The sequence below is a fragment of the Aspergillus oryzae genome, chromosome 5 (assembly GCF_000184455.2).
Source record: "Aspergillus oryzae RIB40 DNA, chromosome 5".
In the NCBI taxonomy this organism is placed as follows: domain Eukaryota; kingdom Fungi; phylum Ascomycota; class Eurotiomycetes; order Eurotiales; family Aspergillaceae; genus Aspergillus; species Aspergillus oryzae.
Window position 1 is genome coordinate 156,656 of NC_036439.1, and position 26,540 is coordinate 183,195.

At 48.2% G+C, this 26,540-nt stretch overlaps 9 protein-coding genes and 1 non-coding gene across 10 annotated transcripts; 3 read left to right on the forward strand and 7 right to left on the reverse strand.

The window, feature by feature from the left end:
* Positions 1–285: 285 nt before the first annotated feature.
* Positions 286–2,720, forward strand: AO090701000841 (beta-glucosidase; the record flags this gene model as incomplete). Its single annotated transcript, XM_001823575.1, has 3 exons — positions 286–409; positions 490–1,950; positions 2,011–2,720. 3 exons carry the CDS (start codon positions 286–288, stop codon positions 2,718–2,720), a joined length of 2,295 nt encoding a protein of 764 aa, XP_001823627.1.
* Positions 2,721–3,078: 358 nt separating this feature from the next.
* AO090701000840 (uncharacterized protein) lies at positions 3,079–4,042 on the reverse strand (the record flags this gene model as incomplete). Its single annotated transcript, XM_001823573.3, has 3 exons — positions 3,079–3,313; positions 3,368–3,823; positions 3,879–4,042. The coding sequence occupies 3 exons, from the start codon at positions 4,040–4,042 to the stop codon at positions 3,079–3,081; spliced, it is 855 nt and encodes a 284-aa protein (XP_001823625.3).
* A 1,435-nt stretch (positions 4,043–5,477) lies between these two features.
* Positions 5,478–8,536, reverse strand: AO090701000839 (uncharacterized protein; the record flags this gene model as incomplete). The annotated part of the gene is made up of 5 exons (XM_023237130.1): positions 5,478–5,684; positions 5,746–6,473; positions 6,536–6,809; positions 7,103–7,839; positions 8,458–8,536. 5 exons carry the CDS (start codon positions 8,534–8,536, stop codon positions 5,478–5,480), a joined length of 2,025 nt encoding a protein of 674 aa, XP_023092306.1.
* A 1,916-nt stretch (positions 8,537–10,452) lies between these two features.
* AO090701000838 (glycoside hydrolase family 43 protein) lies at positions 10,453–11,383 on the forward strand (the record flags this gene model as incomplete). The annotated part of the gene is made up of 2 exons (XM_001823572.3): positions 10,453–10,699; positions 10,758–11,383. The coding sequence occupies 2 exons, from the start codon at positions 10,453–10,455 to the stop codon at positions 11,381–11,383; spliced, it is 873 nt and encodes a 290-aa protein (XP_001823624.3).
* Positions 11,384–11,768: 385 nt separating this feature from the next.
* Positions 11,769–11,840, reverse strand: AO090701t00015. Its single transcript has one exon. It is a non-coding gene; the product is annotated as a tRNA-Arg (tRNA).
* A 587-nt stretch (positions 11,841–12,427) lies between these two features.
* Positions 12,428–13,063, reverse strand: AO090701000837 (uncharacterized protein; the record flags this gene model as incomplete). The annotated part of the gene is made up of 1 exon (XM_001823571.1): positions 12,428–13,063. One exon carries the CDS (start codon positions 13,061–13,063, stop codon positions 12,428–12,430), a length of 636 nt encoding a protein of 211 aa, XP_001823623.1.
* Positions 13,064–13,420: 357 nt separating this feature from the next.
* Positions 13,421–15,584, reverse strand: AO090701000836 (uncharacterized protein; the record flags this gene model as incomplete). The annotated part of the gene is made up of 8 exons (XM_023237131.1): positions 13,421–14,129; positions 14,187–14,435; positions 14,484–14,566; positions 14,644–14,806; positions 14,861–14,966; positions 15,040–15,150; positions 15,248–15,355; positions 15,410–15,584. 8 exons carry the CDS (start codon positions 15,582–15,584, stop codon positions 13,421–13,423), a joined length of 1,704 nt encoding a protein of 567 aa, XP_023092305.1.
* Positions 15,585–16,234: 650 nt separating this feature from the next.
* AO090701000835 (lysophospholipid acyltransferase family protein) lies at positions 16,235–18,361 on the reverse strand (the record flags this gene model as incomplete). Its single annotated transcript, XM_001823569.1, has 1 exon — positions 16,235–18,361. One exon carries the CDS (start codon positions 18,359–18,361, stop codon positions 16,235–16,237), a length of 2,127 nt encoding a protein of 708 aa, XP_001823621.1.
* A 4,161-nt stretch (positions 18,362–22,522) lies between these two features.
* AO090701000833 (SDR family NAD(P)-dependent oxidoreductase) lies at positions 22,523–23,356 on the forward strand (the record flags this gene model as incomplete). Its single annotated transcript, XM_001823568.1, has 2 exons — positions 22,523–22,982; positions 23,037–23,356. 2 exons carry the CDS (start codon positions 22,523–22,525, stop codon positions 23,354–23,356), a joined length of 780 nt encoding a protein of 259 aa, XP_001823620.1.
* Positions 23,357–24,151: 795 nt separating this feature from the next.
* Positions 24,152–24,877, reverse strand: AO090701000832 (uncharacterized protein; the record flags this gene model as incomplete). Its single annotated transcript, XM_001823567.3, has 1 exon — positions 24,152–24,877. The coding sequence occupies one exon, from the start codon at positions 24,875–24,877 to the stop codon at positions 24,152–24,154; it is 726 nt and encodes a 241-aa protein (XP_001823619.3).
* Between the last annotated feature and the right edge of the window lie 1,663 nt (positions 24,878–26,540).

Genomic DNA, 26,540 nt, shown 5'->3' on the forward strand with positions numbered 1-26,540 from the left:
CTTCAATTGCGGGGTCTCCAGTTTCTTCGCCCATACAGGGCATGATGACGGTGTTGGTCTCCATTCTGGCGCAAGGACGTCTTGTAAATACCCGAAGTATACCCGTTCAATTGAGCATGATGGATATATATCCGTGCCGTGTCGGGTCTCCTCCGATATGACCTCAGTAACTTTCAGTTACTCAAAATTGCAAAAATTGACGATGGAAGAACTTAAATAGACGCACCAGCCCATAGCTTAGAGATGATGGAGACGGGGAATAGTGCAAGCAAGTAGTTCATCGTCATGAAGGTCCTATCACCCTTGGCTTCGATAGCGCTGGCGCAGGGCACACTCTGCGCAGCTCAGGGCTATACCAATGAGTCGGAAGTTCCTTACTATGGCCGGAGTCCTGCCGTATACCCCTCCCGTAAGTCTGAGTAGACACCCATCGATCTATTGCCCACTCCACCATAATTCAGGACTGGTATAACTGACAAAGACAACCAGCTGTCGGAGATGGGGCCACAAGTTCAATCTGGGAGAGCGCATATCAACGCGCGAAGGCCCTTGTCTCTCGATTAACCGATGAAGAGAAATCTAACCTCACCCGTGGGTTCGACGGTCAGTGTGTTGGAAACACAGGTGCAATCCCCCGGCTATCCATTCCTTCGCTTTGCTTTTCAGACGCACCGGACGGCGTGAGAGGACAAGAGTTTGTCTCAGCATTTCCGGCAGGCATTCACGTGGCGGCAACATGGGATCGCTCGCTGATATATCGTTATGGTCATGCACTGGGCCAAGAGTACCAGGGGAAGGGTATCAATGTGGCATTAGGTCCCGTCGCGGGACCATTGGGAAGACTTGCCCGAGGAGGGCGGAATTGGGAGGGTCTAGGCGCGGATCCTTATCTTGCAGGCGGAGGGATGGGAGCTATCACTAAAGGTATCCAGGACGCTGGAGTGATTGCCTCAGCGAAGCATTGGCTGTTGAACGAAGAGGAATGGAGAAGAAATCCGGGGGACATGGGCGAATCACTGAGCTCAAATGCTGATGACCGCACCATTCACGAACTATATGTTTTCCCTTTCATGGATGCTTTGAGAGAAGGTGTCGGGAGTGTGATGTGTTCTTATCAGCGTCTAAACCACAGCTATGGGTGCCAGAATTCAAAGCTGCTCAACGGTATCCTGAAAACCGAGCTTGGATTTGAAGGGTTCGTGGTGAGTGACTGGGCAGCACAGCATTCGGGTGTTGCTTCGGCCAATGCTGGCTTGGATGTTGTCATGCCAGACGGTGGCTTCTGGGGCCGCAATCTGACCGATGCTGTCGCAAATGGCAGTGTCAGCAGCGAGAGACTGGATGACATGGCAACGCGAGTCCTGGCAACCTGGTTTTACACCGGTCAGGATGATGGTTATCCTGCCCCGGGAGTTTACTCGGAGTCTGAGAAGCACGATCCTATTGACGTTCAAGCGGACCATGCGACGTTAATAAGAGAGATTGGCTCTGCTGGTACTGTGTTAGTTAAGAACGTCAACAACGCACTTCCATTCACGAATGCCACTAGATACCTTAGTGTCTACGGCTATGACGCGACCGTTAGTGCAGCCCCATGGGCCAATCCCTCTCGCTATGGCGGTGGTTACGAGGTGAACTTCGGTTGGACCACCTTCAACGGCACTCTCATCACCGGTGGAGGCTCCGGAGGAAGCACTCCTCCATATGTAGTGAGTCCCTTCCAGGCACTGCAGGAGCGAGCCTCGAAGAACAAAGGAATCCTTCGCTGGGATTTCTACTCAGAGAATCCCACCCCCGCATACGTGAACAGCGATGCTTGTCTCGTGTTCATCAACGCATATGCATCTGAGGCCTTCGACCGAACCAGCCTTACAGACGAGTTCAGCGACAATCTCGTACGCAACGTTGCTGCCAACTGTACCAACACCATCGTTGTCATTCATTCCACCGGTAAGTATCCAAACCTTATTCCGAGCAGGGCAATTCACTAATAAACATCGAATAAACCAGGTATCCGTACCGTCGATGCATGGATCGATCACCCAAATGTGACAGCCGTACTCTTTGCCGGCCTCCCCGGCCAAGAAAGTGGTCACTCCCTCGTTGATATCCTGTACGGCGATGTCAGCCCATCCGGAAGACTTCCCTTCACCGTCGCCAAGAATGAATCCGACTACGGAAACTTGCTGAACTCGACTGTCTCGTTTGACGCGTTTCCCGAAGTCAACTTCACTGAGGGCTTATACATCGATTACCGCGCTTTCGATCGTGACGACATCGAACCGCGGTTCGAATTCGGCTTTGGCTTGTCATACACCACCTTCGAGTACTCTGACCTTGCAATTACGGCTACAGGAAATAGTACTTCCCCTCTGGTGGACGCCAACATTGCTATTGTCCAGGGTGGACATCCACAGCTGTGGGATGTATTGTTTGAAGTCACCTGCTCCATCACCAACACGGGTGACGTATCCTCGTCAGAGGTCGCCCAGCTCTACGTTAGCATTCCAGACGCTCCCGTGCGACAGTTACGCGGCTTTGAAAGAGTGCCACTAGCACCGGGAGAGACAAAACAAATATCCTTCCCGTTGACCAGGAGGGATCTCAGTATTTGGGACGTTGTAGATCAGCAATGGAGGCTCCAGGCCGCGACCTACACTGCCTCTGTCGGCGCTAGCAGCAGGATCCTGCACTTGAATGGGACTATTAGGATTGAGTAGTTCGTCTGTTCAGTGAGGATGGTTTCAGAAACACAGCCGGCCACTTCGGATTTGAAACAATCAAATACAAGGGGTTTAGAAGGGGTGGGTTCAATAGCCCAGAGCACACTAGACATATTGAAAATGAAAAATTTCATAACTCCAGCCTTTTAGGAGGTTGTATCATTAACTCTGTCTCTACATAGAGGGTAAATAGGCATGCAGAGTATAGATCTTGAACGCACACGCCAAAGGCTTCCATCACCGGGTTACTGAGCCATCAGGACAAGTCACGATACTTCGATGGAGGTAAGATAATCTGATCATGAATTTACTCCTGGTTTGTGTATATGAGCAACGTAACATACAATCTATTCTCTTATGCTCCAATGGCCGACGATTCCTGCAAAGCGCGAAAGAGCCTCCTAAACTGCGTATCCCTTTCCAGCAGAGCTGTTGGCTCATCATATTCAACAAGTTCACCCTGCTGTATCACCGCCACACGGTCAAACCGATCGATGAACCGGAAGCGATGACAGACAGCAATAACAGTTTGGGAAGCAAACTCTCTGTCTATAATGTCCTGCATGATCGTCTCCGTTTCCCAATCGACGCTACCGTCAGAAGTTAGAGAGATCAATATGGCTTTCAAGAAAGGATCTACTTACCTGCTAGTCGCCTCATCCAAGAGCAAAATAGGAGCCTTATGCACCAGGGTCCGAGCAAGCGCAAACAGCTGCTTCTGGCCAACCGACCAGTCGGAGGGAACGAAATCGGCATCCAAGCCTCCTTTCGCGCAAAAGCGACTCCATAACCCGACTGCTTTCACAGCGTCTGCGATTTTCTCATCACTAGCGCGCTGGTGTGGGTCAAGGTTGAACCTCGCGGTCCCAGGAAGGAATAGAGGATCCTGGGGTATGACATTAATGTTTCCTCGAAGAGCTTGCCGCTCACTTGACAGGTCGTTGCCATCCAGAAGCACCCGGCCTTGCTTGATTTCAACCATACCCAGAAGGGCCATAATTAAGGAGGTCTTTCCACTACCGGAAGGCCCGCAGACTGCGATCTTTTGCCCTGGTTTTATGGATAACGTAATGTCTTTCAGGATGGGCGCTTCGTTGAAGCTTTTGAACACGTTAGCTAGAGTCATTCCAGAGAATTGGAATCCGAGTGACAGACCTGTGACCAGCGGATACATCCTCAAAGTCAATTGCACCATTACATGCCACGTCCGGAAGCCTACCGCTCTCAGGATTGAAGTCACGTTTATTCGATGGCGTATCTTGCACAAAGTTCCGTACACGAGATACAGCACCAATTGATATTTCCACCATAGTCCACATCTTGATGGTGCGAGTGATAGTTTGATTGAAGGTGAGGAGCAAGTTCAAAGCAACACCAATCGACGCAGCACTGAAGTTGCCCTTCAACGAGGTTACGACGGCAGCCAGCAGCACCGCAATTCCCCCTACTACCAGGTCAAGGACAAGGGTCAGCCACTGCTGTACGCAGAACAGCATATACACTGGTTTCTGAGAACTGTTCACTCGAAGTTGGGTTTCCTTTTGAAAGTGAGTCTCCCAGCCAAACGCACGAATTGTCGTTATTCCCTGTATGGTCTCCAGAAAATGCGAATATAGTGGTGCCTTCGCTTCGATATCCAGCAGACGAATCTGACGAGAGGTCCGTAAATAGTAGACCTGAACACAGAATAGTACTAGACCAAGCACTGGAATAGAGCTGGCCAGGTATCGTCCAATGATGCAGAGTACAATCAACCTAAAGAAACAAGCCAGCACGCCTTGTTTGATGTTAGCCACTACAGTCTCGAAGTAACTGTGAGAAAAGGCACATACTTTCCACGAAGTTCACAGCATAGAGAGGGAGGTTCATGTCGATCAGCTCCATGTCCTGACCGAACCTTTTCAAATTAGCAAAGAATGTTAATAGTGAATACAGGCTCTAGCAAATTGAACAAGTACCTATTTGTCGTCGAGCCCGTATCTGTGGTTTGGAAGAACCCGAAAGGTGCACTAAAAAGAACGGTAATAGACATCGTCAGCTTCAATGCAAGAACGACATTGGATATACGAACCCGAGTGCGGCCTTGAGCAAGTCCGAATGCAAGTTTAATGAGGTAGCGGTCATCATCCGAACGAAAATCATCCTCAAATATAGTCAGCAAGCACAGTAACGCCGGAGTAGGAGTACCCACCAGCATGCTGCAATAATGCCAACGAAAGACAAGGTGAATATTAAACCATAGACTCCAACATACATTCCTAGTCGACTATTGGGCTTTCGCTCATTCTCTTCCACCCACCACTGTAGCCATAGTGCTACATAAAAGTATCAGCATATTACTCAAGTTAGGTATTCTCGGAATTGACATACTGCTAAAAACAGATGAGAAAGAGTAGATAATGGCGAAAATCAAGAAAATAAACAGGGATACATAGCCCGCCCTATGGAAATAGTATTGATAGACAGACCAAGTTCCACGCTGCCGGGACCAGTCGACGTCCTGGTGGGTCGTCGTATCGGGCCCCGAGCTAGAAGGTAGTTCGCTTCGATGCTCAAAATCGTCGACTTTACTATCAGCAATGTCTGATACTGAAGCATGCTCCTGTAGCTCGGCAGTTATTTCCGGCGATCGCTCAAGGATATACTGGTACGTGCCCTGTTCAACAACCTGCCCATTGTCCAGAAGAATAACCTCGTCCGCATGTGCAAGAAGATAGTCTGCAATTGCCGTCGTCAGCATGGACTACAATGGAATTACAGGAGCATTCTCCAATCATAGTACTGGTTCAACCACTTACAGGAGTTAGTGCTTAGGACCACTGAGACCCCCTCAGCTCTAAAATAGCCCTCAATGCCAAATAGACGTTTTGAAATTAGGGCTATTGTCTTCAGGTCCAATCCACTGAATGGATCATCCAAGATTATAACCTTGGGCCGTGAATACAATACCCGAGCTAGTGCCTAGAGGTATGTCGACGTTAGCGTCGATATTTGAATCTTTCTGGGAACAGCAAAGCTATACAATTCTTTGCTTTTGGCCTCCACTAAGCGAAATACCATTGCTTCCTGCCATGTGCGAATCTCCATCAGAAATTGTCTGTAGATCGTTTTCGAGACCGCACGCCCAACAAGTATACTTAAACCACTTTTCGTCAAACCCGTTAGGTCCGACTATATTCTGGCGTATGGTTTGGTTCTGAATCCATGGAACTTGCGAGCAGTATGCAGCCCGCGAAAGGGAGGCCACTACCGACCCTGTCTTAACAAAGCTTGCACCCAGAATACTTTCTAGAAGCGTTGTCTTGCCACATCCAACAGGTCCGGTAATCATCGTCACTCCCCGTCGAACATTGAGGGTTAAACGATCGAAGACGGCTTCCGCATCGGGAGACTTGGATATAGTAGCCGCATGGAATGATGCCAACAGGCCTTCTGGTAATGCACCACTCGGCTTTTGTTGCAGTTCTACCCCGTCGTCGGAAGGTCGAGCAATTGAATTGGTAGACATAGACCGGTTTGGTGACTGGGGATCTACTGTAAGATACTCATCAATACGGTCAAAGCAGGAAACGGCTTGGGCAAGAGCAGGCATAGCTTGGCAGAAGTTGAGGAGCGGGCCGGTAAGAAGGGAGATTAAAGCTAGAGAGGTAAACGCCTGCGCAGAAAGCAGGGTCGTGTCTTGTTTCACAACGGATATTATAGCGTAGATGGCGAAAGTCGCGAATGGCGAGAATTCCATCGGCACGTTGGCTAAAAGAAGCTTGGTTGGCTACTAAATAACCATTAATCTGTCACGCTGGAGTCGAACTTACATATCGCAATCTGCCAGATCAAGAGCTTCCGAAATCGCTTCGAGGTTTCAACTTCCAATTTACGTAATTCCGATATGAGAAAGAACAGACGGTCCGTAAGCCCCAGCATATGTACGCCTTTAATATCATTCAGCGTGCCAGAGACGACTGATAATCGTTTTTGTACGCGATCAATCCACTGTTTTTGGGCCTCTCCAGTTTTCGTTGAGATTGGTATCATGGCGATGACCGATACGACCGCGATGATCAATGGGATTAAACAGGCGATCCATATCTGGCGTGATAATAGCCAAATTGCAATTGCAACCTCCAGGATAGAAGCCCACGCTTCATGGAGAGCTCTCAAACTCGACTCAATCCTTTCGACATCAGTCCCCATCATGGTGATAGCAGCCGTGTCTGATAGATCTTCCGGCCTCAAACCTAAGGTTTGATCGTATATGATTGATATAAGACCTGATCGAAGCATAGTGATAAAGCGATAGGTTTGTCGCCAGTACACCGCCGTTGATATCTACTTGTAAATAAGCTGATGAAGCTGTCGCGAGAGTAGCAGGCCCAACTTACCGCGTAGCCTGCGTACACCAGCACATACGCGCCTACAATGGCTTGTCCGTACTTCTGGGACTCCGAGCTTGAGGGGATGTTGATGTAGTTCACTGTTGCCGTGATGAGGAAGGGCTGGGCGAAGGTGAAGGCAGACAAAGCCAATCGTGGCAGGATTGCTGACAGACAGCTGAATTGATAGGCAGCAAACGTCGCCCTGACTAACCGATGTTTGCCTCTTGATTTCTCCCAAGCCTTTTGGAGCTTTTCACCAGTTACTTCTCCTCGGAGATCATGGTCGACTTCCGGGATATCTTCCATACGAAGGATATGTGAATAGCCTACACGGAAGAGCGACAGTATCCAGATGAACAAGCTGCGGCTCCAGAAGCCACAGATCTGTTCCTTTGTCGGGTTATAAGATTGCAGACGCAAGAGGCCCGTTTTGTGCACCGACTCCATACAAAGGCATGCAACGGTGATAACGAACAGTGCCGTCCACAGCCCCGTGCAGGCGTTAGTTGGAGAAATAGACCACAGAGAGCGCAGTGGGGCTATGGCACACATGGCTACCATCGTCAGGTAAATCACCAAGAGATCCGACGGCCGTATAGACCGCTGGTCCTCCAAAAACGAAGCACATGCCGCAGCGAAGGTCGCGGCAATATTGAGAATTCCTGCTGCCAGGGATGCATTGGTGCGGATTGCGGGTGTCCTCAGGCGAAGGGCAACGAAGAGAATTTGAAGAACAAACAGTACTACAAGAAGGGATAACTTCCAAATCGCCAACCGATAAGTTTTGACTTTCACTGATGTACGGTGCAGCCATCGGAGACGCAATGGCAAGAGCACGAGGAGCACCGCGGCAGGCAGGGCGATGAAGAAAACATCTTCGAACAAGAGGGTGAAATCGAATGAACGGCAGCGCGGATTGACGCGGGGGCCGAATTGATTGTCGTCCACGCAGACCTCCATGGTAAATGATCACGGATGGACGCCACAGGCAGGACTACGGATTGGCGAGCATGGGCGGCAATAAGCCTTTTAGTAATAAACACAGGCCATGTGATGGTGTCAGAGAGCGAGAGAGTAAACTCCAGGTTACATCGAAACGAATTGCACTAAATTAGGGCTTGGTTGGATGCCTTATCGTCGGCCAATCAATGCCTCAGGAACACCCCGATAGTTGTGGGTTTATATCACTTAACTTAAGCTGACATCCTGTTGAACGCCAATCAGCCGTGTCCTAGCCCATGCAGGATCATCATCCTGGCCGTTGTCGTCTGCCCGACACCATATACCGCCACCTGGTAGGAAAGCCTAATCTTTAGCACGCCCAGGAAGATAGGATGCTTAGCCTAATAGCAAGCACGTACACATACTTGGTTTCCGGAACTCAAAATGCATTATCTGATCCGGAATGAACATGACACCATGAGAAGGACCCACCGTCATGTCCCTCTCGTCAGCTGGGTGGCGTTGCTGCCTACGAGAAGAGCCGCTCCAGATAAGGGCTAATCTTTCTAGGCCGATCTTTGTTCTCGGTTTCTTCGTTTCCTAGGCAGTATAATTGGGGCCTCAGCACCACCTTTTTAATGGAAACAATATCCCTGTATCCATCGATTCTGACGCCTTCATCAGAAAATACAGAATGAAGTAGTCCTTGAAAAAGGGCACCTGATACAACAGGAATGCCCAAAGATATCACACAACTTCAGATTAGTCGGCCATGGTTTAGCTCTGTTCCCAGTGGGAAGGCCTAGAACGTGAGCATAATGCTTAAGCCCAGAGGCGACTACCTAGACAACTTCAACAACATCAATTCGACCCGCCTTGACTTGCTACCATGTCTAAATACGAAAGGTAGACCTGATCAAGCTACTATTAATTCTAAACAGACCTGAATTAAAATATTGATGGAATATGATGCGCTTCGTATTTCTACCAGACAATCATATTATCTGAAAAAAGGTCTGGGTGGTTTACTATTAAGAACGATAGGAGTCGCAAACTTCCATTGAACTTACTTTCTTTTCTTGGAATATATAAGACTTCTTGAGTAGATCACGTAGAACTGAACTTAGAAAAGGACAGTAAGCTATATCGGCAATTGCTAATAACATTGGTCGGCTTACTAGCCAGATCGACCAGGCTGATGAAGCCACTGCCATTTTCACGGTCACTTGATAAGTGAACTGTCAGCTTAGCACGCGCCCTGCATGCCCAGCCGTCGTCTTGTATGTAGATCGGTCCTTTCTCTTACATATACCGGAGAACCTCTCTTTTTGTCCATTCTATGCTATGACTATAGGCTAATGTAATTCCCAGTTTATCTATGGATGCGCCGTCAAGTTAGCGCCGCAATAGACATCTCTGGGATGTTCTCTCCAGAAGTGAGATTAGAGTTCTTCCAGTAGTAACTACTAGAGCTGAAAGATAACCTGTAGTCCCGCGAGGTAGGATAGTGAGATCTTATGCCTCTAGCCATGGAGAGATATCGTGATAAAAGCGTGCTATATTAGGATCAAGTTTGGTCCAAGTGTTTGTAAGGTATCTGAATACTAGTAGTGAGGTGAGCAGCAGCAACTGCAGGGGCGCTACAGTAGGTCTGTGACTCGCCGCTAAGAATGTATTAGATTTCTAACTTTATACCACTGGATTTTAATCTAGAATCTAAAACTAGGCTAGGTTTTGAGCACTTAACCTAAGCCCAAACCTGGTGCAGATTCAGGGCGGGTTTTGACGCTAGGTTAATTTTGTAGACTTTTGAAATATTAATTCTACGGGGAAGTTATTGTTTTATCCGACTTGCATCACCTTTTGAATTGGCGTCCAACATATACCATGAGGTGAATTAAAACCTCTAATATACCGTGGACTCGATGATGAATGCCTAGCACTTGGCCTCTTGTCCAGAAATCAGAGAAGAAATTCTTCCACAACTCATAAGCGCCATTTGACAGGACAAGTTTCTCCGGCGTTTATAGCATCGGTTGTCGAGGTCTTGGCAGGACGTTCCCCCGCATTGGCCGATGATTTTCTTCATGGCGGTGCTCCACATCTCCGGAATATTCGATATCCCCGTCGGTATCAATCAGGGATCTTTCCGGTGGGGGGGTGCCTCGGTTTGCGAGATGAAACCAGCGGTCGGTTGCGATAGATCATGACTGGTGACTGCTCAACGGTGCATAAATACCGTAGGGGAGGACGATCACTGTGACTAACAAGATAGTCTGAAACTGACACTCCTTTCGTTGCAAGTCCCGATGTTGCTCCGATTATTGCAGGCCTTTCTAGGGCTATGGGCGATTTTCCCCATAGCCTCCGCCTACACGAACCCAATTCGCAATCCCGGGGGCAGTGACCCCTTCATGGTCTATACCGGAGGCTACTACTACCTTCTCACGACGACCTGGAACGACGTGCAAGTCAGTCGGGCAACTACCGTCGACGGCCTCAAGACGGCCGAGAAGAAGGTGGTGTACACCACCACCGAGGAGTCTCACTGCTGCAACGTGTGGGCACCCGAAGTTCACTACCTGGGTGATAAGTGGTACATCTACTACACGGCTGGCAATAGTGCGGATCTGGATGGCCAGCGCATGCATGTATTGGAAGGTAAGCTGGTGTCCTGTTAAGCTCGGAACATTGCTTTTACAGAACTAACGGTCTTTAGGTGGAGCGACTCCTTGGGATGATTATACCTACGCCGGCCAGCTGACCACGACATGGGGAATTGACGGGACGATTGTCCGGTTCAACGACTTTGGCAACTTTATGGTGTGGTCATGCTTCGACGGTGTCACATATCAATCCCTCTGTATCCAACAGCTGGGATCGGACTACACCTCGTTGACAGGCGACATCTCCGTTATCTCTGAGCCTACCGAAGACTTTGAAACGCACGGTACCCCGGTCAATGAGGGTCCCGCGGCCCTCTATCTCAATGGCAAGACGTATATCGGGTACTCGGCTTCCTACTGCTGGACGGCGTACTATTGCGTGGGCCTCCTTACCTGGGACGGCTCCACCAACCCGACCGACAAGAACGCCTGGAGCAAGCACGACGGCTGCCTTTTGTCATCGGCTAATGGAAACTATGGAACGGGTCATAACTCGTTCTTCCAAAGCCCAGACGCTTCGCAGACGTGGATCGCCTATCATGCCACTACCAATGCAAGCGGTGCATGTGATGACAGCCGTTACACGATGGTGCAGGAGATCAGCTCCGGCAGCAATGGCATCCCGGATCTTGGAGAAGCATTGGCGTGGACAGTTGAAATCAGCGAGCCGAGCTCTTAGGAGAACGGAGGATTTAGCGTTAAACTCATCACGGGAATGGATATTACACCATAGCTACGCCTGCTGAATCTCAGATAGACAAGAAATCACCATTAAATGCAACAAATCTATGTCCATACTCACTTTGAGACTGGCTGTGAAAATAGAAAAATCAAAACATCTAGCAGGGCCTTCTTGTCGCGGACCTTTGATCTTTTTTCATTTCACGTTTTCATCGATACTGTAAAGCGATCAGCGTCGTTTGCTGGGGACACTAGAGCTGGACAAGGACCATCCTCGGGGTAGACACAAAGGTACTTCTTTCCAATGGAGAGCAGAAAGTAGAGTGTAGATTCAGGCAGGACTGACTACTGAATGGTGGTGGTGGAAAAAAAACAAAAAAGAATGACCGACGCAGGGGTCGAACCTGCAATCTCTTGATTCGTAGTCAAGCGCCTTGCCATTGGGCCAGCCGGCCAGTTCTTGAAGGAATGCTTGACTAATTAATAATATAAGCCAAAAGAAACCAAAAATAAGCAAAAAATAAGCATACATTGTCTTTTCGCCTACGGTTCAGATTTGGCCCGACATTTTGTATATCGTTCATGTCAAATTCTCAAAACTCATCAAATGGGAGTTGGAGTTGCTCTTTGCTCTAAGTACATAAAGTTTAAACTAAGGTGCATTTAGCGAGTTTTGATCGCTATTTATGGCGTTTATTCCGTATCTTGCTGTCTACATCCGAGAAATATATATCTTAGTTCTATCCTCTCCTGTATATCATTCTACCGTACGATTCATTGATTTAGGTTTTTCTATGCTTTTTTGGCTAAATACTAGTTAGACAAGCTTCGTTACTCCATAGTCACCATTCCCCCAACTAATCACACCTCGATATCGAATTGAGCCAATAGTTGTTCCATGCCAGTACTCCGCCCCCGTACATCAACTCCAAACCTCGCAAGTTCCGATAGATCGGAGATCCAGGAATGTCTGATCCTGAATATGTTCCACTCGACCCGGACTCCGATATGTAATATAAATAGGACATGCCAACCACGATCTCTACCACGTCCCTCTCTCTTGAGGATAGTCATATCGACTCTCATGTTTTCTCAGATTCCAATCCGAATACTGGACCCATTTATTGTCCACAAGCTGGCGCAGATCAATGTTCTTCCCATGAGCCTGATCCTGATCAATAGTAAGCGCATTGATCGTCAAATACCCCGTGACATCCTCCTGAAAGGTATCAGGATCCATTCGCCAAATGGTAACCGTCTTAGTCGACTCCTCGACACCCGGTAAATCGAGCTTGGGAACCGCCGCCGAAATCTTCTCGATATCGATCTGGTCCTGCTTCCAATGCGGTACGGTCGCGAAACAGCGCACGCCGCACGTCGGACAAAAGAACCAGTTGATATGACCGTTTTGGCATTTATAATTAGCCAGAGAATCGCGATCTTGCGGACAGAGTAGGAAGAATTGGTTCGGCGCGTCTGGAAGTCGCATGTGGAATAGGCCCATTTTTTGACAGGTTGTGCAATTGCACTTGTAGAATCGGAGGTGGGGGCCTTTGGTCGCATCTGCTCCGAGGGCGACGGCTGGTGGCATTGGAATGATGGCGATGTACCTGATGAAACCGCAGTGGCAGGAGCCATGGTAGGGGAGGCTGGAGGGTTGTTCGTTGGAGGTCGTCATTTTCGGTAGGATGTTGCAGCAACAGTGAGTTGTTGGAGTCAAGATAGCGAAGATGATATGTCGGGACTGGGACAATAAATAGAAGAATTCACCGTAAGCGCTAAGTCTTTGCGTGGGTCCTGTTTCGTATCTTGATTGTCTTATCCCCGCAGGACTGACGTGGATCCAGAATTATCCCGGATGGTGCAGTGATCGCCAGTTTTAGGGATCAGATAGCGATGTATTTCTCCTTGCTAACTAACTAGCTCCACTCTTACAGTTACATCGGCCTTGGGGGCTGAAACTAGTTCTTTGTTCTATTCAAATATCTTAACTATGGTCAAGGATCTATATACGCAATGTACGAGGACGGATGTTCTACTCGAACAACCGATCCAGCAAGGCCACCGGTTTCCCTCTTCTACGAGCATACTCCACCTCCTCATACTCATCAATCTCTCGTTTGATACTCCCTAACTGGAGATCCGCCTTGCCGATCCCCACGTATCGCGTGCGTCGGAATATCTTCCAGAACACGAAAGTGAGCACGTAAAACCCAATAATAACATAGTTAAGAAAGAACGACTTCAGATCCCAGCCACCGGAGAGAAAGACGTTATACCCCAAGACCAGGACCATCACTCCCGTTCCGCAAAGAGCGTACCACGCCGTGTAGGGCTGGAAGCGACCCCGATAGGGGAAATTATCGCGTGAGATGCCCTGACGACGCAGTGAGGCGTAGAAATGTAGGTAGGTGATGCATGTTCCGAAATAGTTGAGGAGGTAGGAGCCTGCGATGCAACTGACCAGCCAATTCAGGACAGTGGCCGAGCTATTGCTGACTTGTAGGAAACCGAGGAGGCAGAATGCCATGGCTATAACCACTGCGTTGTATGGCAATCCTGCTCGGTTCGTTTTGGAAACCCATTTCGGCGCCTTGTTCTCTAAAGACATGCCGTATAGCGTCCGCGAGGCGGAAAATACGACGTTGTTTCCGGCGGACAGGACAGAGGTCATGATTAGCACATTGACAATGTCCGGTAGGACTTGGATGCCGAAGTGGTTCATGGAAATGACATAGGGAGACCTAAATCGTGGTCAGCGAACTCGTATTCCTGTGTTCAATGTCTTGAATACTACTGACGCGGCGCCGGTCCCCCTGCCCTGCTTTGTACCGTCCAGCATGGCCGCCAACGTAGGGTCGTTGGACGGGATCACAATCCCAACACAGAGTGCTCCCATACAGAAGAAAAACATAAGGCGCCAACCAAATGATGCGAATGCTTTCCGCATGACTCTCCGAAGTCGCTCAGACTCACCAGCCGCCATGGATATAAATTCTGGCCCTACTATTCTACCCGCCCGCATAACCATTAGCACTCCCATTGTGATACTGTGGATTTTCCTGAAGAAAGATACATTCATGAATTGATCCACTTACGTGAATGCGCCTTGGATCATGCAGCTCAGGATCCCAAGAAAGCGGCCAGTGTCTCCGGGCACCAGATGTGAGACAAATGCCCCCTACACGTCCACAATCAAAGCCCAGTGATTAGTTAACTACCTGACGTGAGCGAGCAAAATTGAAAGTGAGTACGAACTGGGTCGTTCCAGTATCGGAATCCAATAGCATCACGATGGGGATTGCCGCCCACCATGGTGACGATCGTGTATAGAAACAAGCCCAGCATCAAGAATATCTTGAAGAACGATAAGTAGAACTCAGCAACGCCGAAGTAGCGAACGGTGAGGACGTTCAATATCCTAATCAGTGTCATACGCATTTTCGTAGGTCTAAGCAACTTGTGAGGTCCTTACCCAAAGATGGCCATGACTATCACAACAACTGCAGCAGCAGGGACCTTGTCGGTCCAGTAGGTAAGCAGAACATTGATTGCAACAATCTCATAAGGAATGTTAAGCGCTGTATATGTTGGATGGACACATTCCGTGTGAGTATACTCCATGACAGGATGTCAGACGCGAAAAGAACTAACCCATGGCCAAGAAGTAATTCCAGCCCATTGCGAAGCTCAACGCATCGTCTACCCAATGTCCGGCCAACCGCACGAAGGGCGATGGAATGGGCATGTAGCAAACTATCTCCGCTGGATGTGCCTCCTAGCATTAGTTCGGTGCCACACTATCTAACCAAAACGGATACAATAAAGCCTCCGTTAGATTAATCCTGAGGCCAGGGCCTACCAAAACATTCATTAACGGCCAGAGCGATTGTACCGTACGCCATGAATCCGATAAAGAGGCCCGCCGGGCCACCCTTGGGTAAGGCCGCGCCCATTTGTACAAAGAGCGCTGATGCAAATGATTAAATCGCGGCCGTCGTTAACAGGTCTAGGACCAACCTACATGTACCGATAGCTCCTCCTACCGCAAAGAGCTGAACCTCACGCCCGCGGAGCTTCCTGTGAAGCTTTTGAGACCCTGAGAGCACCTCCGTCTCACCTACACCATTCGGATCGTCCCCATTGAGCGGATCGGATTGTCCTCCCTTCTGGATGTTGGCAGGTGCAGCCGATGCCATAGTGTTATTTCTTGCGTGACTTTAGTTGCATGAAAATGATCGATATGATGAGGCCTGGTTTTGCGATTCATTTTGGTCGCAACATTGGCCTCGCCGATCGGTTCTCTTCAGATCTTCAATTTACGATGGCGCCGAAGTGATCAGCGCTCCAGGAGGGGTAATATGCACCATCACGTCACACGGTAGATTATCTGCAGTAATACGATTTCCGTATGCGCGAGGAGGATAAGAGGTACCCACTTGGTACCGCAGGCATACAGGGGACCCGGCCAGGAATAGAGATCTTTTGAGATGCAGTTATAGGGGCCTGTGTGATGCAGACTCGAGCGTGAATAGGATGTCATGTGGACCGATACTGAGTCTTGAGAATACTCCCTCGAATACGTGGTATACGCCAATATCAACCGACTAAGTGACTGAAATGGCGTGTTGGAGTTATTTACAAGGTCCAGTTTGTAGCCGTAGGTCAGGTACAGTGATAAACTAAAAACACGGAAGTCTGCGAGGGTTCACCTTCACTCATGTAATCATTAACTTAATTCTCATAGACCATTATTGCGCTTTTGTACAAAATGCATAATTCCAGATATGCTCTGTTCTTTTTTTCAGTCTTCACTAGAATCTCTGGGGTTTGTTTCACCGAAAGAAACTTATCTGGTTTTCTTCTCTTCCACTGCATCTCCGCTGTCACTGCCGCCAGAACCGTCAACCAACACAGCGTCTGCATCCGAGTCGTACTGTGCTCGAACGCGCTCACGGCCTCGCTCCTTCATCGAGTCGCGAATTCTCCGATTGACTTCGCCGAGGTCATCCTTCGATCCGATCGTCAGTGGTTTGAGCAGGGTGTCCTGAAGGAAGCCGGCACTTCGGGATCGGCTGCGGCTGCCTCGGGTTTTACTGGTGTTTCGGCTTTCGGGCTCACTGGGTGGCATGCTCTTCAACCGAGATTGATATGTGTCATCATGAGGATAGCCATGGGGAACGAGTTTCTCATGTTCAAAATCTGGGAAGATCTCCGGGGCAAAGGTATCTATCGTGTCGACGACCTTGGTCGACAAAGCTTGGCGCTCCTCCCGCAGCTTGGCCAACGAGTTTGCCGAGATGGGGTTCAAGGCAACGAGAAGGGGCGGGAGAGACTTGAGTACGTCCATGCCGATCTCACCGATTCGCAAACCAGCGAAGGAGACGGATATCATAAGGCCGAAAAAAAACATGGAAAAGAGCCACAGGGGAATGCTATCGGGAACGTAGGTTCTGGGGTTCGTCCACCAAGGCGACACAGCACAATAATGCCCCTCATGGCGACAGTAATGTAGCCATGTCGTCACAACCACGGTGTACCAGGTATATAAGGCAGGCGCCAGCCCCATAGCGACAAGAATCTTCCAGGTCCCCACCACGTCACGGCCTTCAAGCTTGACCACGGAACCGGCAAGAGCTGCGCGCTGCTTCTTAACCGAGATAACCTTGGCGGTAACAAAGACTGGCCAGAAGAGAGCGACAGATGGCAGTGTTCCTACAGCAAGGGTGAGAAGCTCACCGACGCGATATAGCAGCGTGCAAAAGACTATCCACCACGGTCGATGCTTGACGTCGCCCCATTCAACCTGGTGGTCCCGAATGCCCAGGGCTCGAAGGCGTCGGTTGTAGTCCGATATAGCCTTCTTTAGCTGGATGACTTTAGGATCGTCCTTGAACTGAGTGTAACCTTTGAGCAGGCGTCGGTTGACTTCAATAACAATCGGTAAGGGGAGTTTCATCCGGAGAGGTCGGTACAGTCGTCTTGTGGCTTGGACAAGCATGAGTGTCTCATGATCGGGCGCTTGTTGAGTAACCGCAGTCAATGCTTCATTAATGGTTTCCAGCAATGATCCAACAGCGTTCCGCTTCGAGGTCCCACCGGCTCTGAACGCTTCGACTTGGTCCGGATGCACGTGAACGGGGTTACCGAACTCCACGACAGCGCGAGAACGGAACTTGTTCGGGTGAAAGTAATTCATGCCGCAGGGAATGATAGACAGGCCGCAGTTGGGGTCCTGAGCCAGAGCGCCTAATGCGATGATGGCGACGCCGGCCTTCAAGGGGAGCAAACTGGGTCGGTCATGGCTGCCACCTTCCGGAAAGATTCCGATACAGCCGCCTGCAATGAGTTCGCTATAAACAGCATCGAACATTTCACGCTGGTCAATATGCGGGGCGACTTTGAAAGTGGTCCCCGTGCGCAACGCGTCGTACAGAGGGTGATCTTGGTCGAACTGTTTGAATGGCTTTCGAAGTCTCAATTCTTCCGGCCCGATAATCTGCGCAATGGCTTGCTGTTCCGGACTGGTCTTTCCCACCCTTGGGAGAATAATTGTGCCGCCTTCCATGAAGAGCTTATTCGTAAAATCGGTTCCTTTACCACGAACAAGGGTCGGATCATTGTCGGGATCCGGCAAATAGATCTTACCCTCGGCCGGTTTGACATTATCCTGGGCTCTCACAACCGGAAGGGCTCCCATGCATCCGGCCATTGTGCCGATATATGGCTCTCGCATGGACTTCTCGGCAATGAGGAAAGAGCTCCGACGATTGGCTGCGTGCTTCAGGATGCGCATCAACAGGATAGAGTCGACAAATTGATTGGCATGTGGAGCAGCCACGATGATCACCGGGCCGCGTCTGGGGATTCGCCAAGCTCCTCGGGAGTAAACCTCCCGGAAGAAAATGTCTAGACATAGAGTGAAGATCCAGATGCCCAAGTCATAGAGCCATGGAATCATATATCTTCGCGCCATGATCGCGACTACGTTTGGCCCGCCCGCTGGAATGGCAGGCGCTCGGTGGCCAAAACAGCTGTGAAAGACAACCTAACTCTTGGAGGGTGACATACACCACGGAGTCAGAGTAGCCAATACAGAGATGTTGTGTAAGCGAGGATATAGGAAGTATGTATGTGTGACGCGACGGACGTTTGGTGGGAATCGATAATAATCCTGATCTGGGAGTCGCGGAACCGAAATTCTCCGCAAAGCTTAGCGGCTTTTGTTTATGGCTGACTCAGCCGTGTGATGTCAGGTTGCAAACCAAGCAAACATTCTGGAGGTGGAATTGGCCTCCATTAACTTAGCCCTCGAAAACACATTGAGAGTTTTACAGTAAGTGCTAATCAATATCAATATCGGTAACTTCAAAGAATCACCCCAATGTAGGTATTGACAGAGAGACGGCTGAATCCTTGATTCCTTGGTCCTCGCTAGCCGCGTAGTGTCTCATCATCAAGGTCAACCAAGGAATCTCATTCAGAGTCATGGCTGATCAGGAAAAGGACACTATTCATTACCTTGAACTGGTGTATATCAATGACTAGGGTAGCATGGTTACTCTGTGTCTTGCAAGGCTGCGTAGCGCTGAGCATAGTCCTACACTGTTCTATTAATAACCTGGAGATCCCGGCATGGAAGGGCCAGTTTGCAATGACGCCAGACCACTGAGCAAATACTACTACAAACTACTTAGAGAAGTATGTTAGTCCTAGTCACAAGACTGCTATAGGGGTATTGGTATACAGGTCAATACATCTATCACTGCCCCGATCTCTGGGGTTAGAAATGACACGTATGTCAGGCCCCCCAAAAACACGAGCTGTAGGCATATAGCTAAATTTTGGTCGACTAACTGCTGTCGATCTCCTGTACGTGCTAAACTCAGAAGTCAATCTGATCTACCAATGACGCAGGAGAAAGCCACCGTAATGCCACCGTCCCACTGTAACCTATGCTACCCAGGCCGAAGTATAAAGTGATAGGATATCAAGGTGTACAAGCTTGCGACTAATGTAATCGTTGTGCTACGGCTAGAATTAAAAGTAAGAAAGATGAACCGTATCAGTAGCTTGTAAAAATCGTGCTAAGCGCAGATCCCGATCGAATCTTGAGAAGATCTATGTTTAATAAGAGATTTAACGTGGAGGATAATCATCTAATACAATTTTTCTAATACGATTCAATAGTGTACGGCTAGAGTAAATCTGCTTCGGGTGTGTCATTTAGTGGGTTACTACTCTACCACTTGCATCAATTATATTTCCAAGCGGTGCACTAGTATTAATCAATTGGCGGACACCTCGAGCTCCATGTAGTATACGCAGCATGCACCTAGCCGTGCGGTCCTATTTGAGAACCTTTGACTTGTGCCTTCATGATGCCTACATTAGATGGTATGTACATCCAAGTTAGAGACAAAGTGCTCGAAATTCGAATGACGACTTTTGAAATCTTAAGTCGTGGTCTGGTAACGTATGTTGAAACCGAGGTATGGCTCTATGCAGTGTGACCTGTTATACAGCCTTCGTACACGTAACAGGGCGCCCAACAAACATGGGATAGTAAATCCATGAAAGACGCCACTGTTTCTGTGACTTGTCTAGTTTTGGATGTGGGGCCAAAGCCAAAGAGCTTTTGACTGCCTTAAGCATCAATGTTTCTCGTATCTGCAGTCAGGATTCAATCCTATGTCAGCTTTTAGTATATCGTCGAGTCTCCGCAGTTACATCCAGTTCCTCGTCGGCATGAAAATCCTACGAGGTAAGATACCTAGCCCACGCCGAGTGGCATGGTGAAAGTAACATATCTGAGACATGTCCCACCCCGAGTCCACTAGATAAGCGAAGATATGGGATGATTGGATGCCACTGATGCGGACTGGGATAGACGACAAAACAGACCATGAGTCAACCCTGGACAGCTTTATTGGCAATTGCACGAAGACGTGAGCTTTAACCTCAGCAGTATTTCAAGTGGGGGTAAAGGAGAGCACATCCACGGCTATAAATATATGGCTTCGGTCCGCACGTCGAGAAATAGTAACCTGTTTCACTCATCGATCAATTAAGTCCATTGAAACCAATTATCCAATACAATGCAGCTTCTTCCAGCCTTTATCGCTGCTCTCACCCTGAGCTCCGGAGTTCTTGCCCAAGGCTGGCATGGATGTGCCGGAGGCTTCGAAGTGAGGATCACTTCTGCATACTTCTACCTAATGCACGGAAATTGCTGACCATGTGGTGTAGTGTCATGGCGACGAGGAATGCCGTAATCAGCCAGACTGCCAGCAGCTAGCCCACCATGTAAGCCTCCCTCTGGACTTCGTATTTTTGAGACATTCGGCATCAACTGACTCACCTTCCTCATAAGAATCCCGACAAGATTCATTGCGGTCAAGCGAACCATCCTTACGCTTGTTGGGCTGTAAGAATCTGCTTCTGATACAGACATGTGACTTATGAGGCTAATATATGAACGTTTCTGCAGTATACAAACTGATGACGAGGGTTGCCATGCGGACACATTCATGTTCAATGATTAAGACATGAACAGACCACCCAGCTGGAAGTCGCTAAGAGAGGTGAAGAGAAGACTGATGTATCTTACGAACTGTAGTTATCTGGCCTCTTCATGTGTGGCTTTTTGATTCCAATGTCTAATTTGTTGCTTTTATGGGTTCTTGTGATGTCATGTGCGTAGCATGTTAGAAATGGGAGGCTTGGAGCTTCATTAGAAAGGTGTACATTGCACTGACCGCACGATACCCGTCATTTCGCTGCTCACACCATGAAATAGAGATAATGGATCACGTATAAGCATATTTGCTAGGGATCTAGTGTACTCGGAGAGGTTTAAGGAAACTATAACCGCATCTCGATGGGGTCACTTCTACGTATAGACCAATGGGAAGGTGAGGTGTATGGAGTAAATGCATAGAGAAGATAGGCTACATTCATATAAGCCTTTATTCGCGCATATACGGATACATCCTGTCTTTTAGCATATAGAACTGATCTACATGGTGGCATTTTAGAAAGAATTGACTGGACTCCAAGATAACCAAGATAATTGACTAAGAAACTTGATTTAAAGTTTGAAAAGTAATATCAAATATCTCAAATAGCAGATGAGTTTTACTGGCATGTAGAAATGTCTAGTCCCAAGCTGGGAGAACCTGTCATGCGTGGTGGGTGTGCTGCTCCTGAACACCTCGTGTGAATGATTATGACGTTCTGCTAAAGTATATTACCTGTAAGGCCTATATCCGGACTGCGCCAGAACTCATCCAACTTTGGTTAATAACACGCAGAAAGGGCACTCGGCCATAGCTGCTTTTCATTTTCGCAACTGATGATACTGAGCATGTCGCGGTGGATCCCGATTTCATAATATCTTCGTCTCTGATCTCGACGATTTCATTCCCGTATTCCCTAGAGTAATTTGCGATAGTTGAATCAGCGATGTCGTTGTCGGCAAAAAATAAGTAGAGTAGTGGAGTCCATATATGTCTTTGAATGCCTTTTCCAACAGATCCTTTCCCTCTTCCTTACTGTCAATGTCGTCTCCCTCGGATATTCGTACCATGGGGCATCGTTTCGTCGCTGTTTTGACAACGGAAAGTAGCTTCGCCGACAACTAAGTGTGGCATTTCTGAATGCTAGAAATGGGTGAGATTTCTGAAGAGGATGAGTAGACAGTTGAGTTGAATAAGTGTAATGAGTTGAAGTAAGTGAGAAATCAAATGAAGTGAGAGAGCCAGTTAACCTAGGGTTGTGGGGATCACTACAAGTCTGCCTGAGGTATCCATATACTTCCGCACTGAATACGCAAATACGACAGCCGAGGATCCCCACAGGGTTGCAATTGGCCAACCAACGCCCTGACTGGAGACTGTTATAAAAGCATGGCCCACGTATTCGTACACGCGAGGGGAGTGGCTGCACGGCACGGGTCAGGGGGCCTATTTTCGGCAGACGATTTAAAGATTAGTGAAAGTATGTCCATGAATGAATATCGTATCCGAATACGATTCGTATAGGGGGGCAGTGACATAAAAGATGGAGGTCCCGTCCTCTGGCGGTTCCCAGCGTGACAGGTGCATAAAAACTTCTATTTCACCTGTTTTATATCAATATGGCTACTTTATCCGGTAAAACCTGCCTTGTTACTGGAGGAGCCGGCGGGCTGGGCAAAGCTATCGCCACGAAGTTTCTCGAGGCTGGAGCCAACGTGGTGATTTGTGACATCAACGACGATCGACTTCAAGAAACCTCTGCAGAACTTTCAGTGAAAGGCCCGTTGAAAGCAGTCAATGCCGATATTACCTCCGCCTCTGCAGTGCAGGGTCTGTTCGACACAATCGTTTCCGAGTTTGGAAAAGTGGATATACTGATAAACAATGCTGGGATCATGGACCGTTTTGACCCTGTTGGGGACTTGGATGAGGAACTGTGGGATCGCGTCATGGCCGTCAATTTGACGGCACCTTTTCTTCTGAGCAGACTAGCTGTTCGCAATATGCTTGAACAGCCAAACCCAAATGGTTATATCATGAATGTTGTCTCGTTGGCGGGCAAAGCTGGTTGGACAGCAGGTATCTAACCTTTACCATAACACGACTCGTCTTGTGAGACTAACGAATAATTAGGTGCCGCATACACCGCGAGTAAGCATGGATTGGTTGGTTTGACCAAGAATACAGCCGCATTCTACGGAAACAAGGGTATTCGGTGCAATGCCCTCATGATAGGTGGCATGGACACCAATATCACCGAGGCATTCATGAGAGGTGTCAATGAAGAGGGAAAGGACAAGGTGGTAGGTATTATGGGGGCCGTGCCGTCCCCCCTATGTGACATAGATGAGGTTGCGGAAGTGTGTGTCTCTATGACATGCGGCAAGGGGAGCAGGCTAATCAATGGTGCCTGTATCCCGATTGACCATGGGTTTTCTGGTACGGTCGGGTAGACATCACAGGGCTAGTCTCCTTTTTTTACTATTTACTGCGCGCAAAATGGGCACTGACTTTAACGAGCTGGCACGTTAAACTGTGCCTCTCTATATATATAACCCAATCAAAGACATTGGAATCTATCCTATGAAATGATACCAGATGTAGACATGCTATGTATGCTATATGTTCTCAGATTCTACCAGACACGGTCTCCTGCAATATCCAGGACTATAAGTACCATGGCTTCGAGTATATCTGTCAGGATATTGAGATTGTACAAAGAATCCGCCGGGTGTTAGAATTGGCTATCGTTATGTCAGTTGATGCCTTCTGGCTGCTCTTTCTATTCTAAGCAGGACACAATACCTTCGGACGTAGATGGTCTCGTTAATGTTTAATAAGTTGCTGAAAGACCGATTTGAATATACTTCAAACATTGTTTCTTGGACCACTTCAGAGACTAAGCTTAGATCTATTTCAAACACTATTTTGCACATATAGTGGCCCAAAGGATGCGGGGAGGGTAAGCAACTAAAGATGGGAACCCGGAGGAGAAATAAAGTGATTGAAGAGAATCGAATAGAAGGGATAGCATTGAGGCAGCTACTGAACGGCGGACTAGGTGTCTGTATCACTCATTCCAATCTTCGCTGGCGGAAGTCGATCTTTGAACTGTCCTTCCATCCTTCTCGATAAGCAGAAGAGTCTCGAGAGACCACATGGCGTGACTTCCTCATTTTCAGCTTGATATTGCGCTCCTTGAGGTAGTCGTCCACAACCTGCACCGATATAACGCGAAATCGGACCAACTACATCTCAGATACCCAAGGAAAGCCTGACAAGAGCTCACTCTTCACAGATGAAGGATTCTCGATCGAGGATTCCTGCTTTATTAAAGCGGCAGGGGTACTATTAAAGCCAAGAGTTTCGAGAGGCTCTCTTTTAATAATCTTGTCGATGTTATCATCCACATCACCTGTAAGATCGATCACATTCTCGTCATATTCATCAAAGTCTGCCATTCCCTCTCCGCTATTCAAGTTTCCATGTTCGCGCGAATCCAAAGAGCTGAAAGGCTGGTCAGACATGTCATTTATATCTAGGAACCCAGGCCCTTCGTCTTGGGACTCGTCATCTGATTCAGCAGGGTCAACCGCCAACGAAGGCATGTTACGGAGCCTTTCAAGTTCACGCTCACGTTCCATGGCCTCCTCCCGTTCTTTAGCGGCAATCATGTCGAGCTCTTTCTTTATTGCCATCGCGAGATCAATTTTCTTCTCCCGATTGGCCATGGCGACGAGACCGTCAGCAATCCCAATGCGGTAGCTGAACGTGGACGAACCGCCCTTATATGAGCATGCCCAGTCCAAGATCTTATTGTGCGCCATTTTAAAGGCTCCTGCCGCCGTGACTGTATTTTCCGCGATACCAAAGAAAGACCAATGAACGCTTGTTCTGTGATCTGTTGAAAAGTACTGGCAATCGAAAATTATAGACATGGCACGTGCCAACTTGTTCACAAAGGTCTCCGTCATAACTCATGCAGTTTGGTCCTTGACGTTGGTTATCACCACCATGCTTCTTCCTACATATTATGCTTTCCTTCCATCATCACTGTTGGCCACTAAATCAGCCTAGGAAACATTGTACTGGGCCATTAGCTTCTAGAGAAAAAAAAAGGGCGGCATTGGCTTCCGTCTCTGTGGTTATCTCATGGCGAGCTTTTCTTAGGCATTTCTCGATTCTACCAAGGACCTCTTTATCCACAGTTTCAGGTGTATCTTTTGTTTTAACCTGAGCGGTCTTCACCACGGTTGCCTTCTGTAAAGGTTGTCTCTGTCGTTTTGGAGCCATCTGGGTGGGACTGCGAGGGAAGGGCCTTGGCTTTCTGAAGAAATATTTCTCTGGATAAAGGAGACACTGATTTCATAGCAATTGGCAAGTGAAGTGATCCTGTCATTTAGTACCCATGGCTGCCTGTTAGCGACCCCTGGTCAACCGAGGTTGAGATGTGCGCGAGTCATGTAGAATGCCTGCGCCGCAATGGTGATCGTCGTTTGAGTGGTGGCCGGGGTTGAACAGCTTCCCTATCGGCGATGGCGCGGGTGTTTAGGAATTTTAGTGTTAAGAACTGGATAAGAGTTCTCTCCACTGAAATCGACCCGGATGGCTTTTCCGATTCTCTGATCAACACTACAGGGTGGTGAATCACAATTATCAACACGGTGGCTGTGTCAAGCATGCTAGATAGTTGTAGGAGTTGAAATTCGATAAATCCATTCTAGTATCTTAGCCCAAGCAAAATTGATTACATATAGTATCTCATAAATACTATATTTGAAGACTTTAGGAATGTTGATCTGCAGAATTCGGCATATGCAATCCTACCATATAGGAATTATAGAAGCCACATTACTTATAACGAGGCTGTAACTAATGGGGTTTGCGGTCTATTGCAATTTCTCACTAAAACCTTGGCATAGGATGATTCAATTGTATTTGCCCGGATGTTCTAGGCCGTTCTCAGTCTGAGAATCAGCCTCGCCTATGAATTCCATACTCCGAATCTAAATGTCAATAGGCTCGCTCCGTCGCCGACCCGGATGTAGGACGTAATCCTATAGGATCGAAGGATTTGACTCACCTGTCACTCCACACGCTGAGCAGGTTTGAGGAGGCTGAAATGGGCACCATGCATAAACCAAGAAAGGTCATGCGGGAGATAACATAAATCCAGAAATTGTTTGATTGATGCTAGTGGAACTTGGCTCGAGTGTTAGCTTAGCCATCTCCTTCCACGTCGTCAGCAGGTTGGATCAGGCGACACACAGCATGTTGCTTCCTGTATCCGGACTCTGTCTACCCTAACCTGACTTCTTACCATTTATAAGGGTACTCCTCCCCAAGTGTTCCTCACAATACGTCTCTACTCATATGGCTTAACATACCTACTCATTGGTAACTCCAGACAATCGCCCTTCTGACGTGTGCTCCTCTGAAGTGTCTATAAGGCACAGGTCCAGGTATATCTTTCATCTCCATCTCACCAAGTCACTTCGTGTTTCATAGATAGGCCCAGTCGCTAAGTGAAACGTCACTTGACTAGGTTGCCCGATAAACAAGCACTGAAATCCTCCTTTCCTTCCCGATACTGCCAAGGAACCCTCTACCAGTATGTGTATCAAGTACAACTGTGGA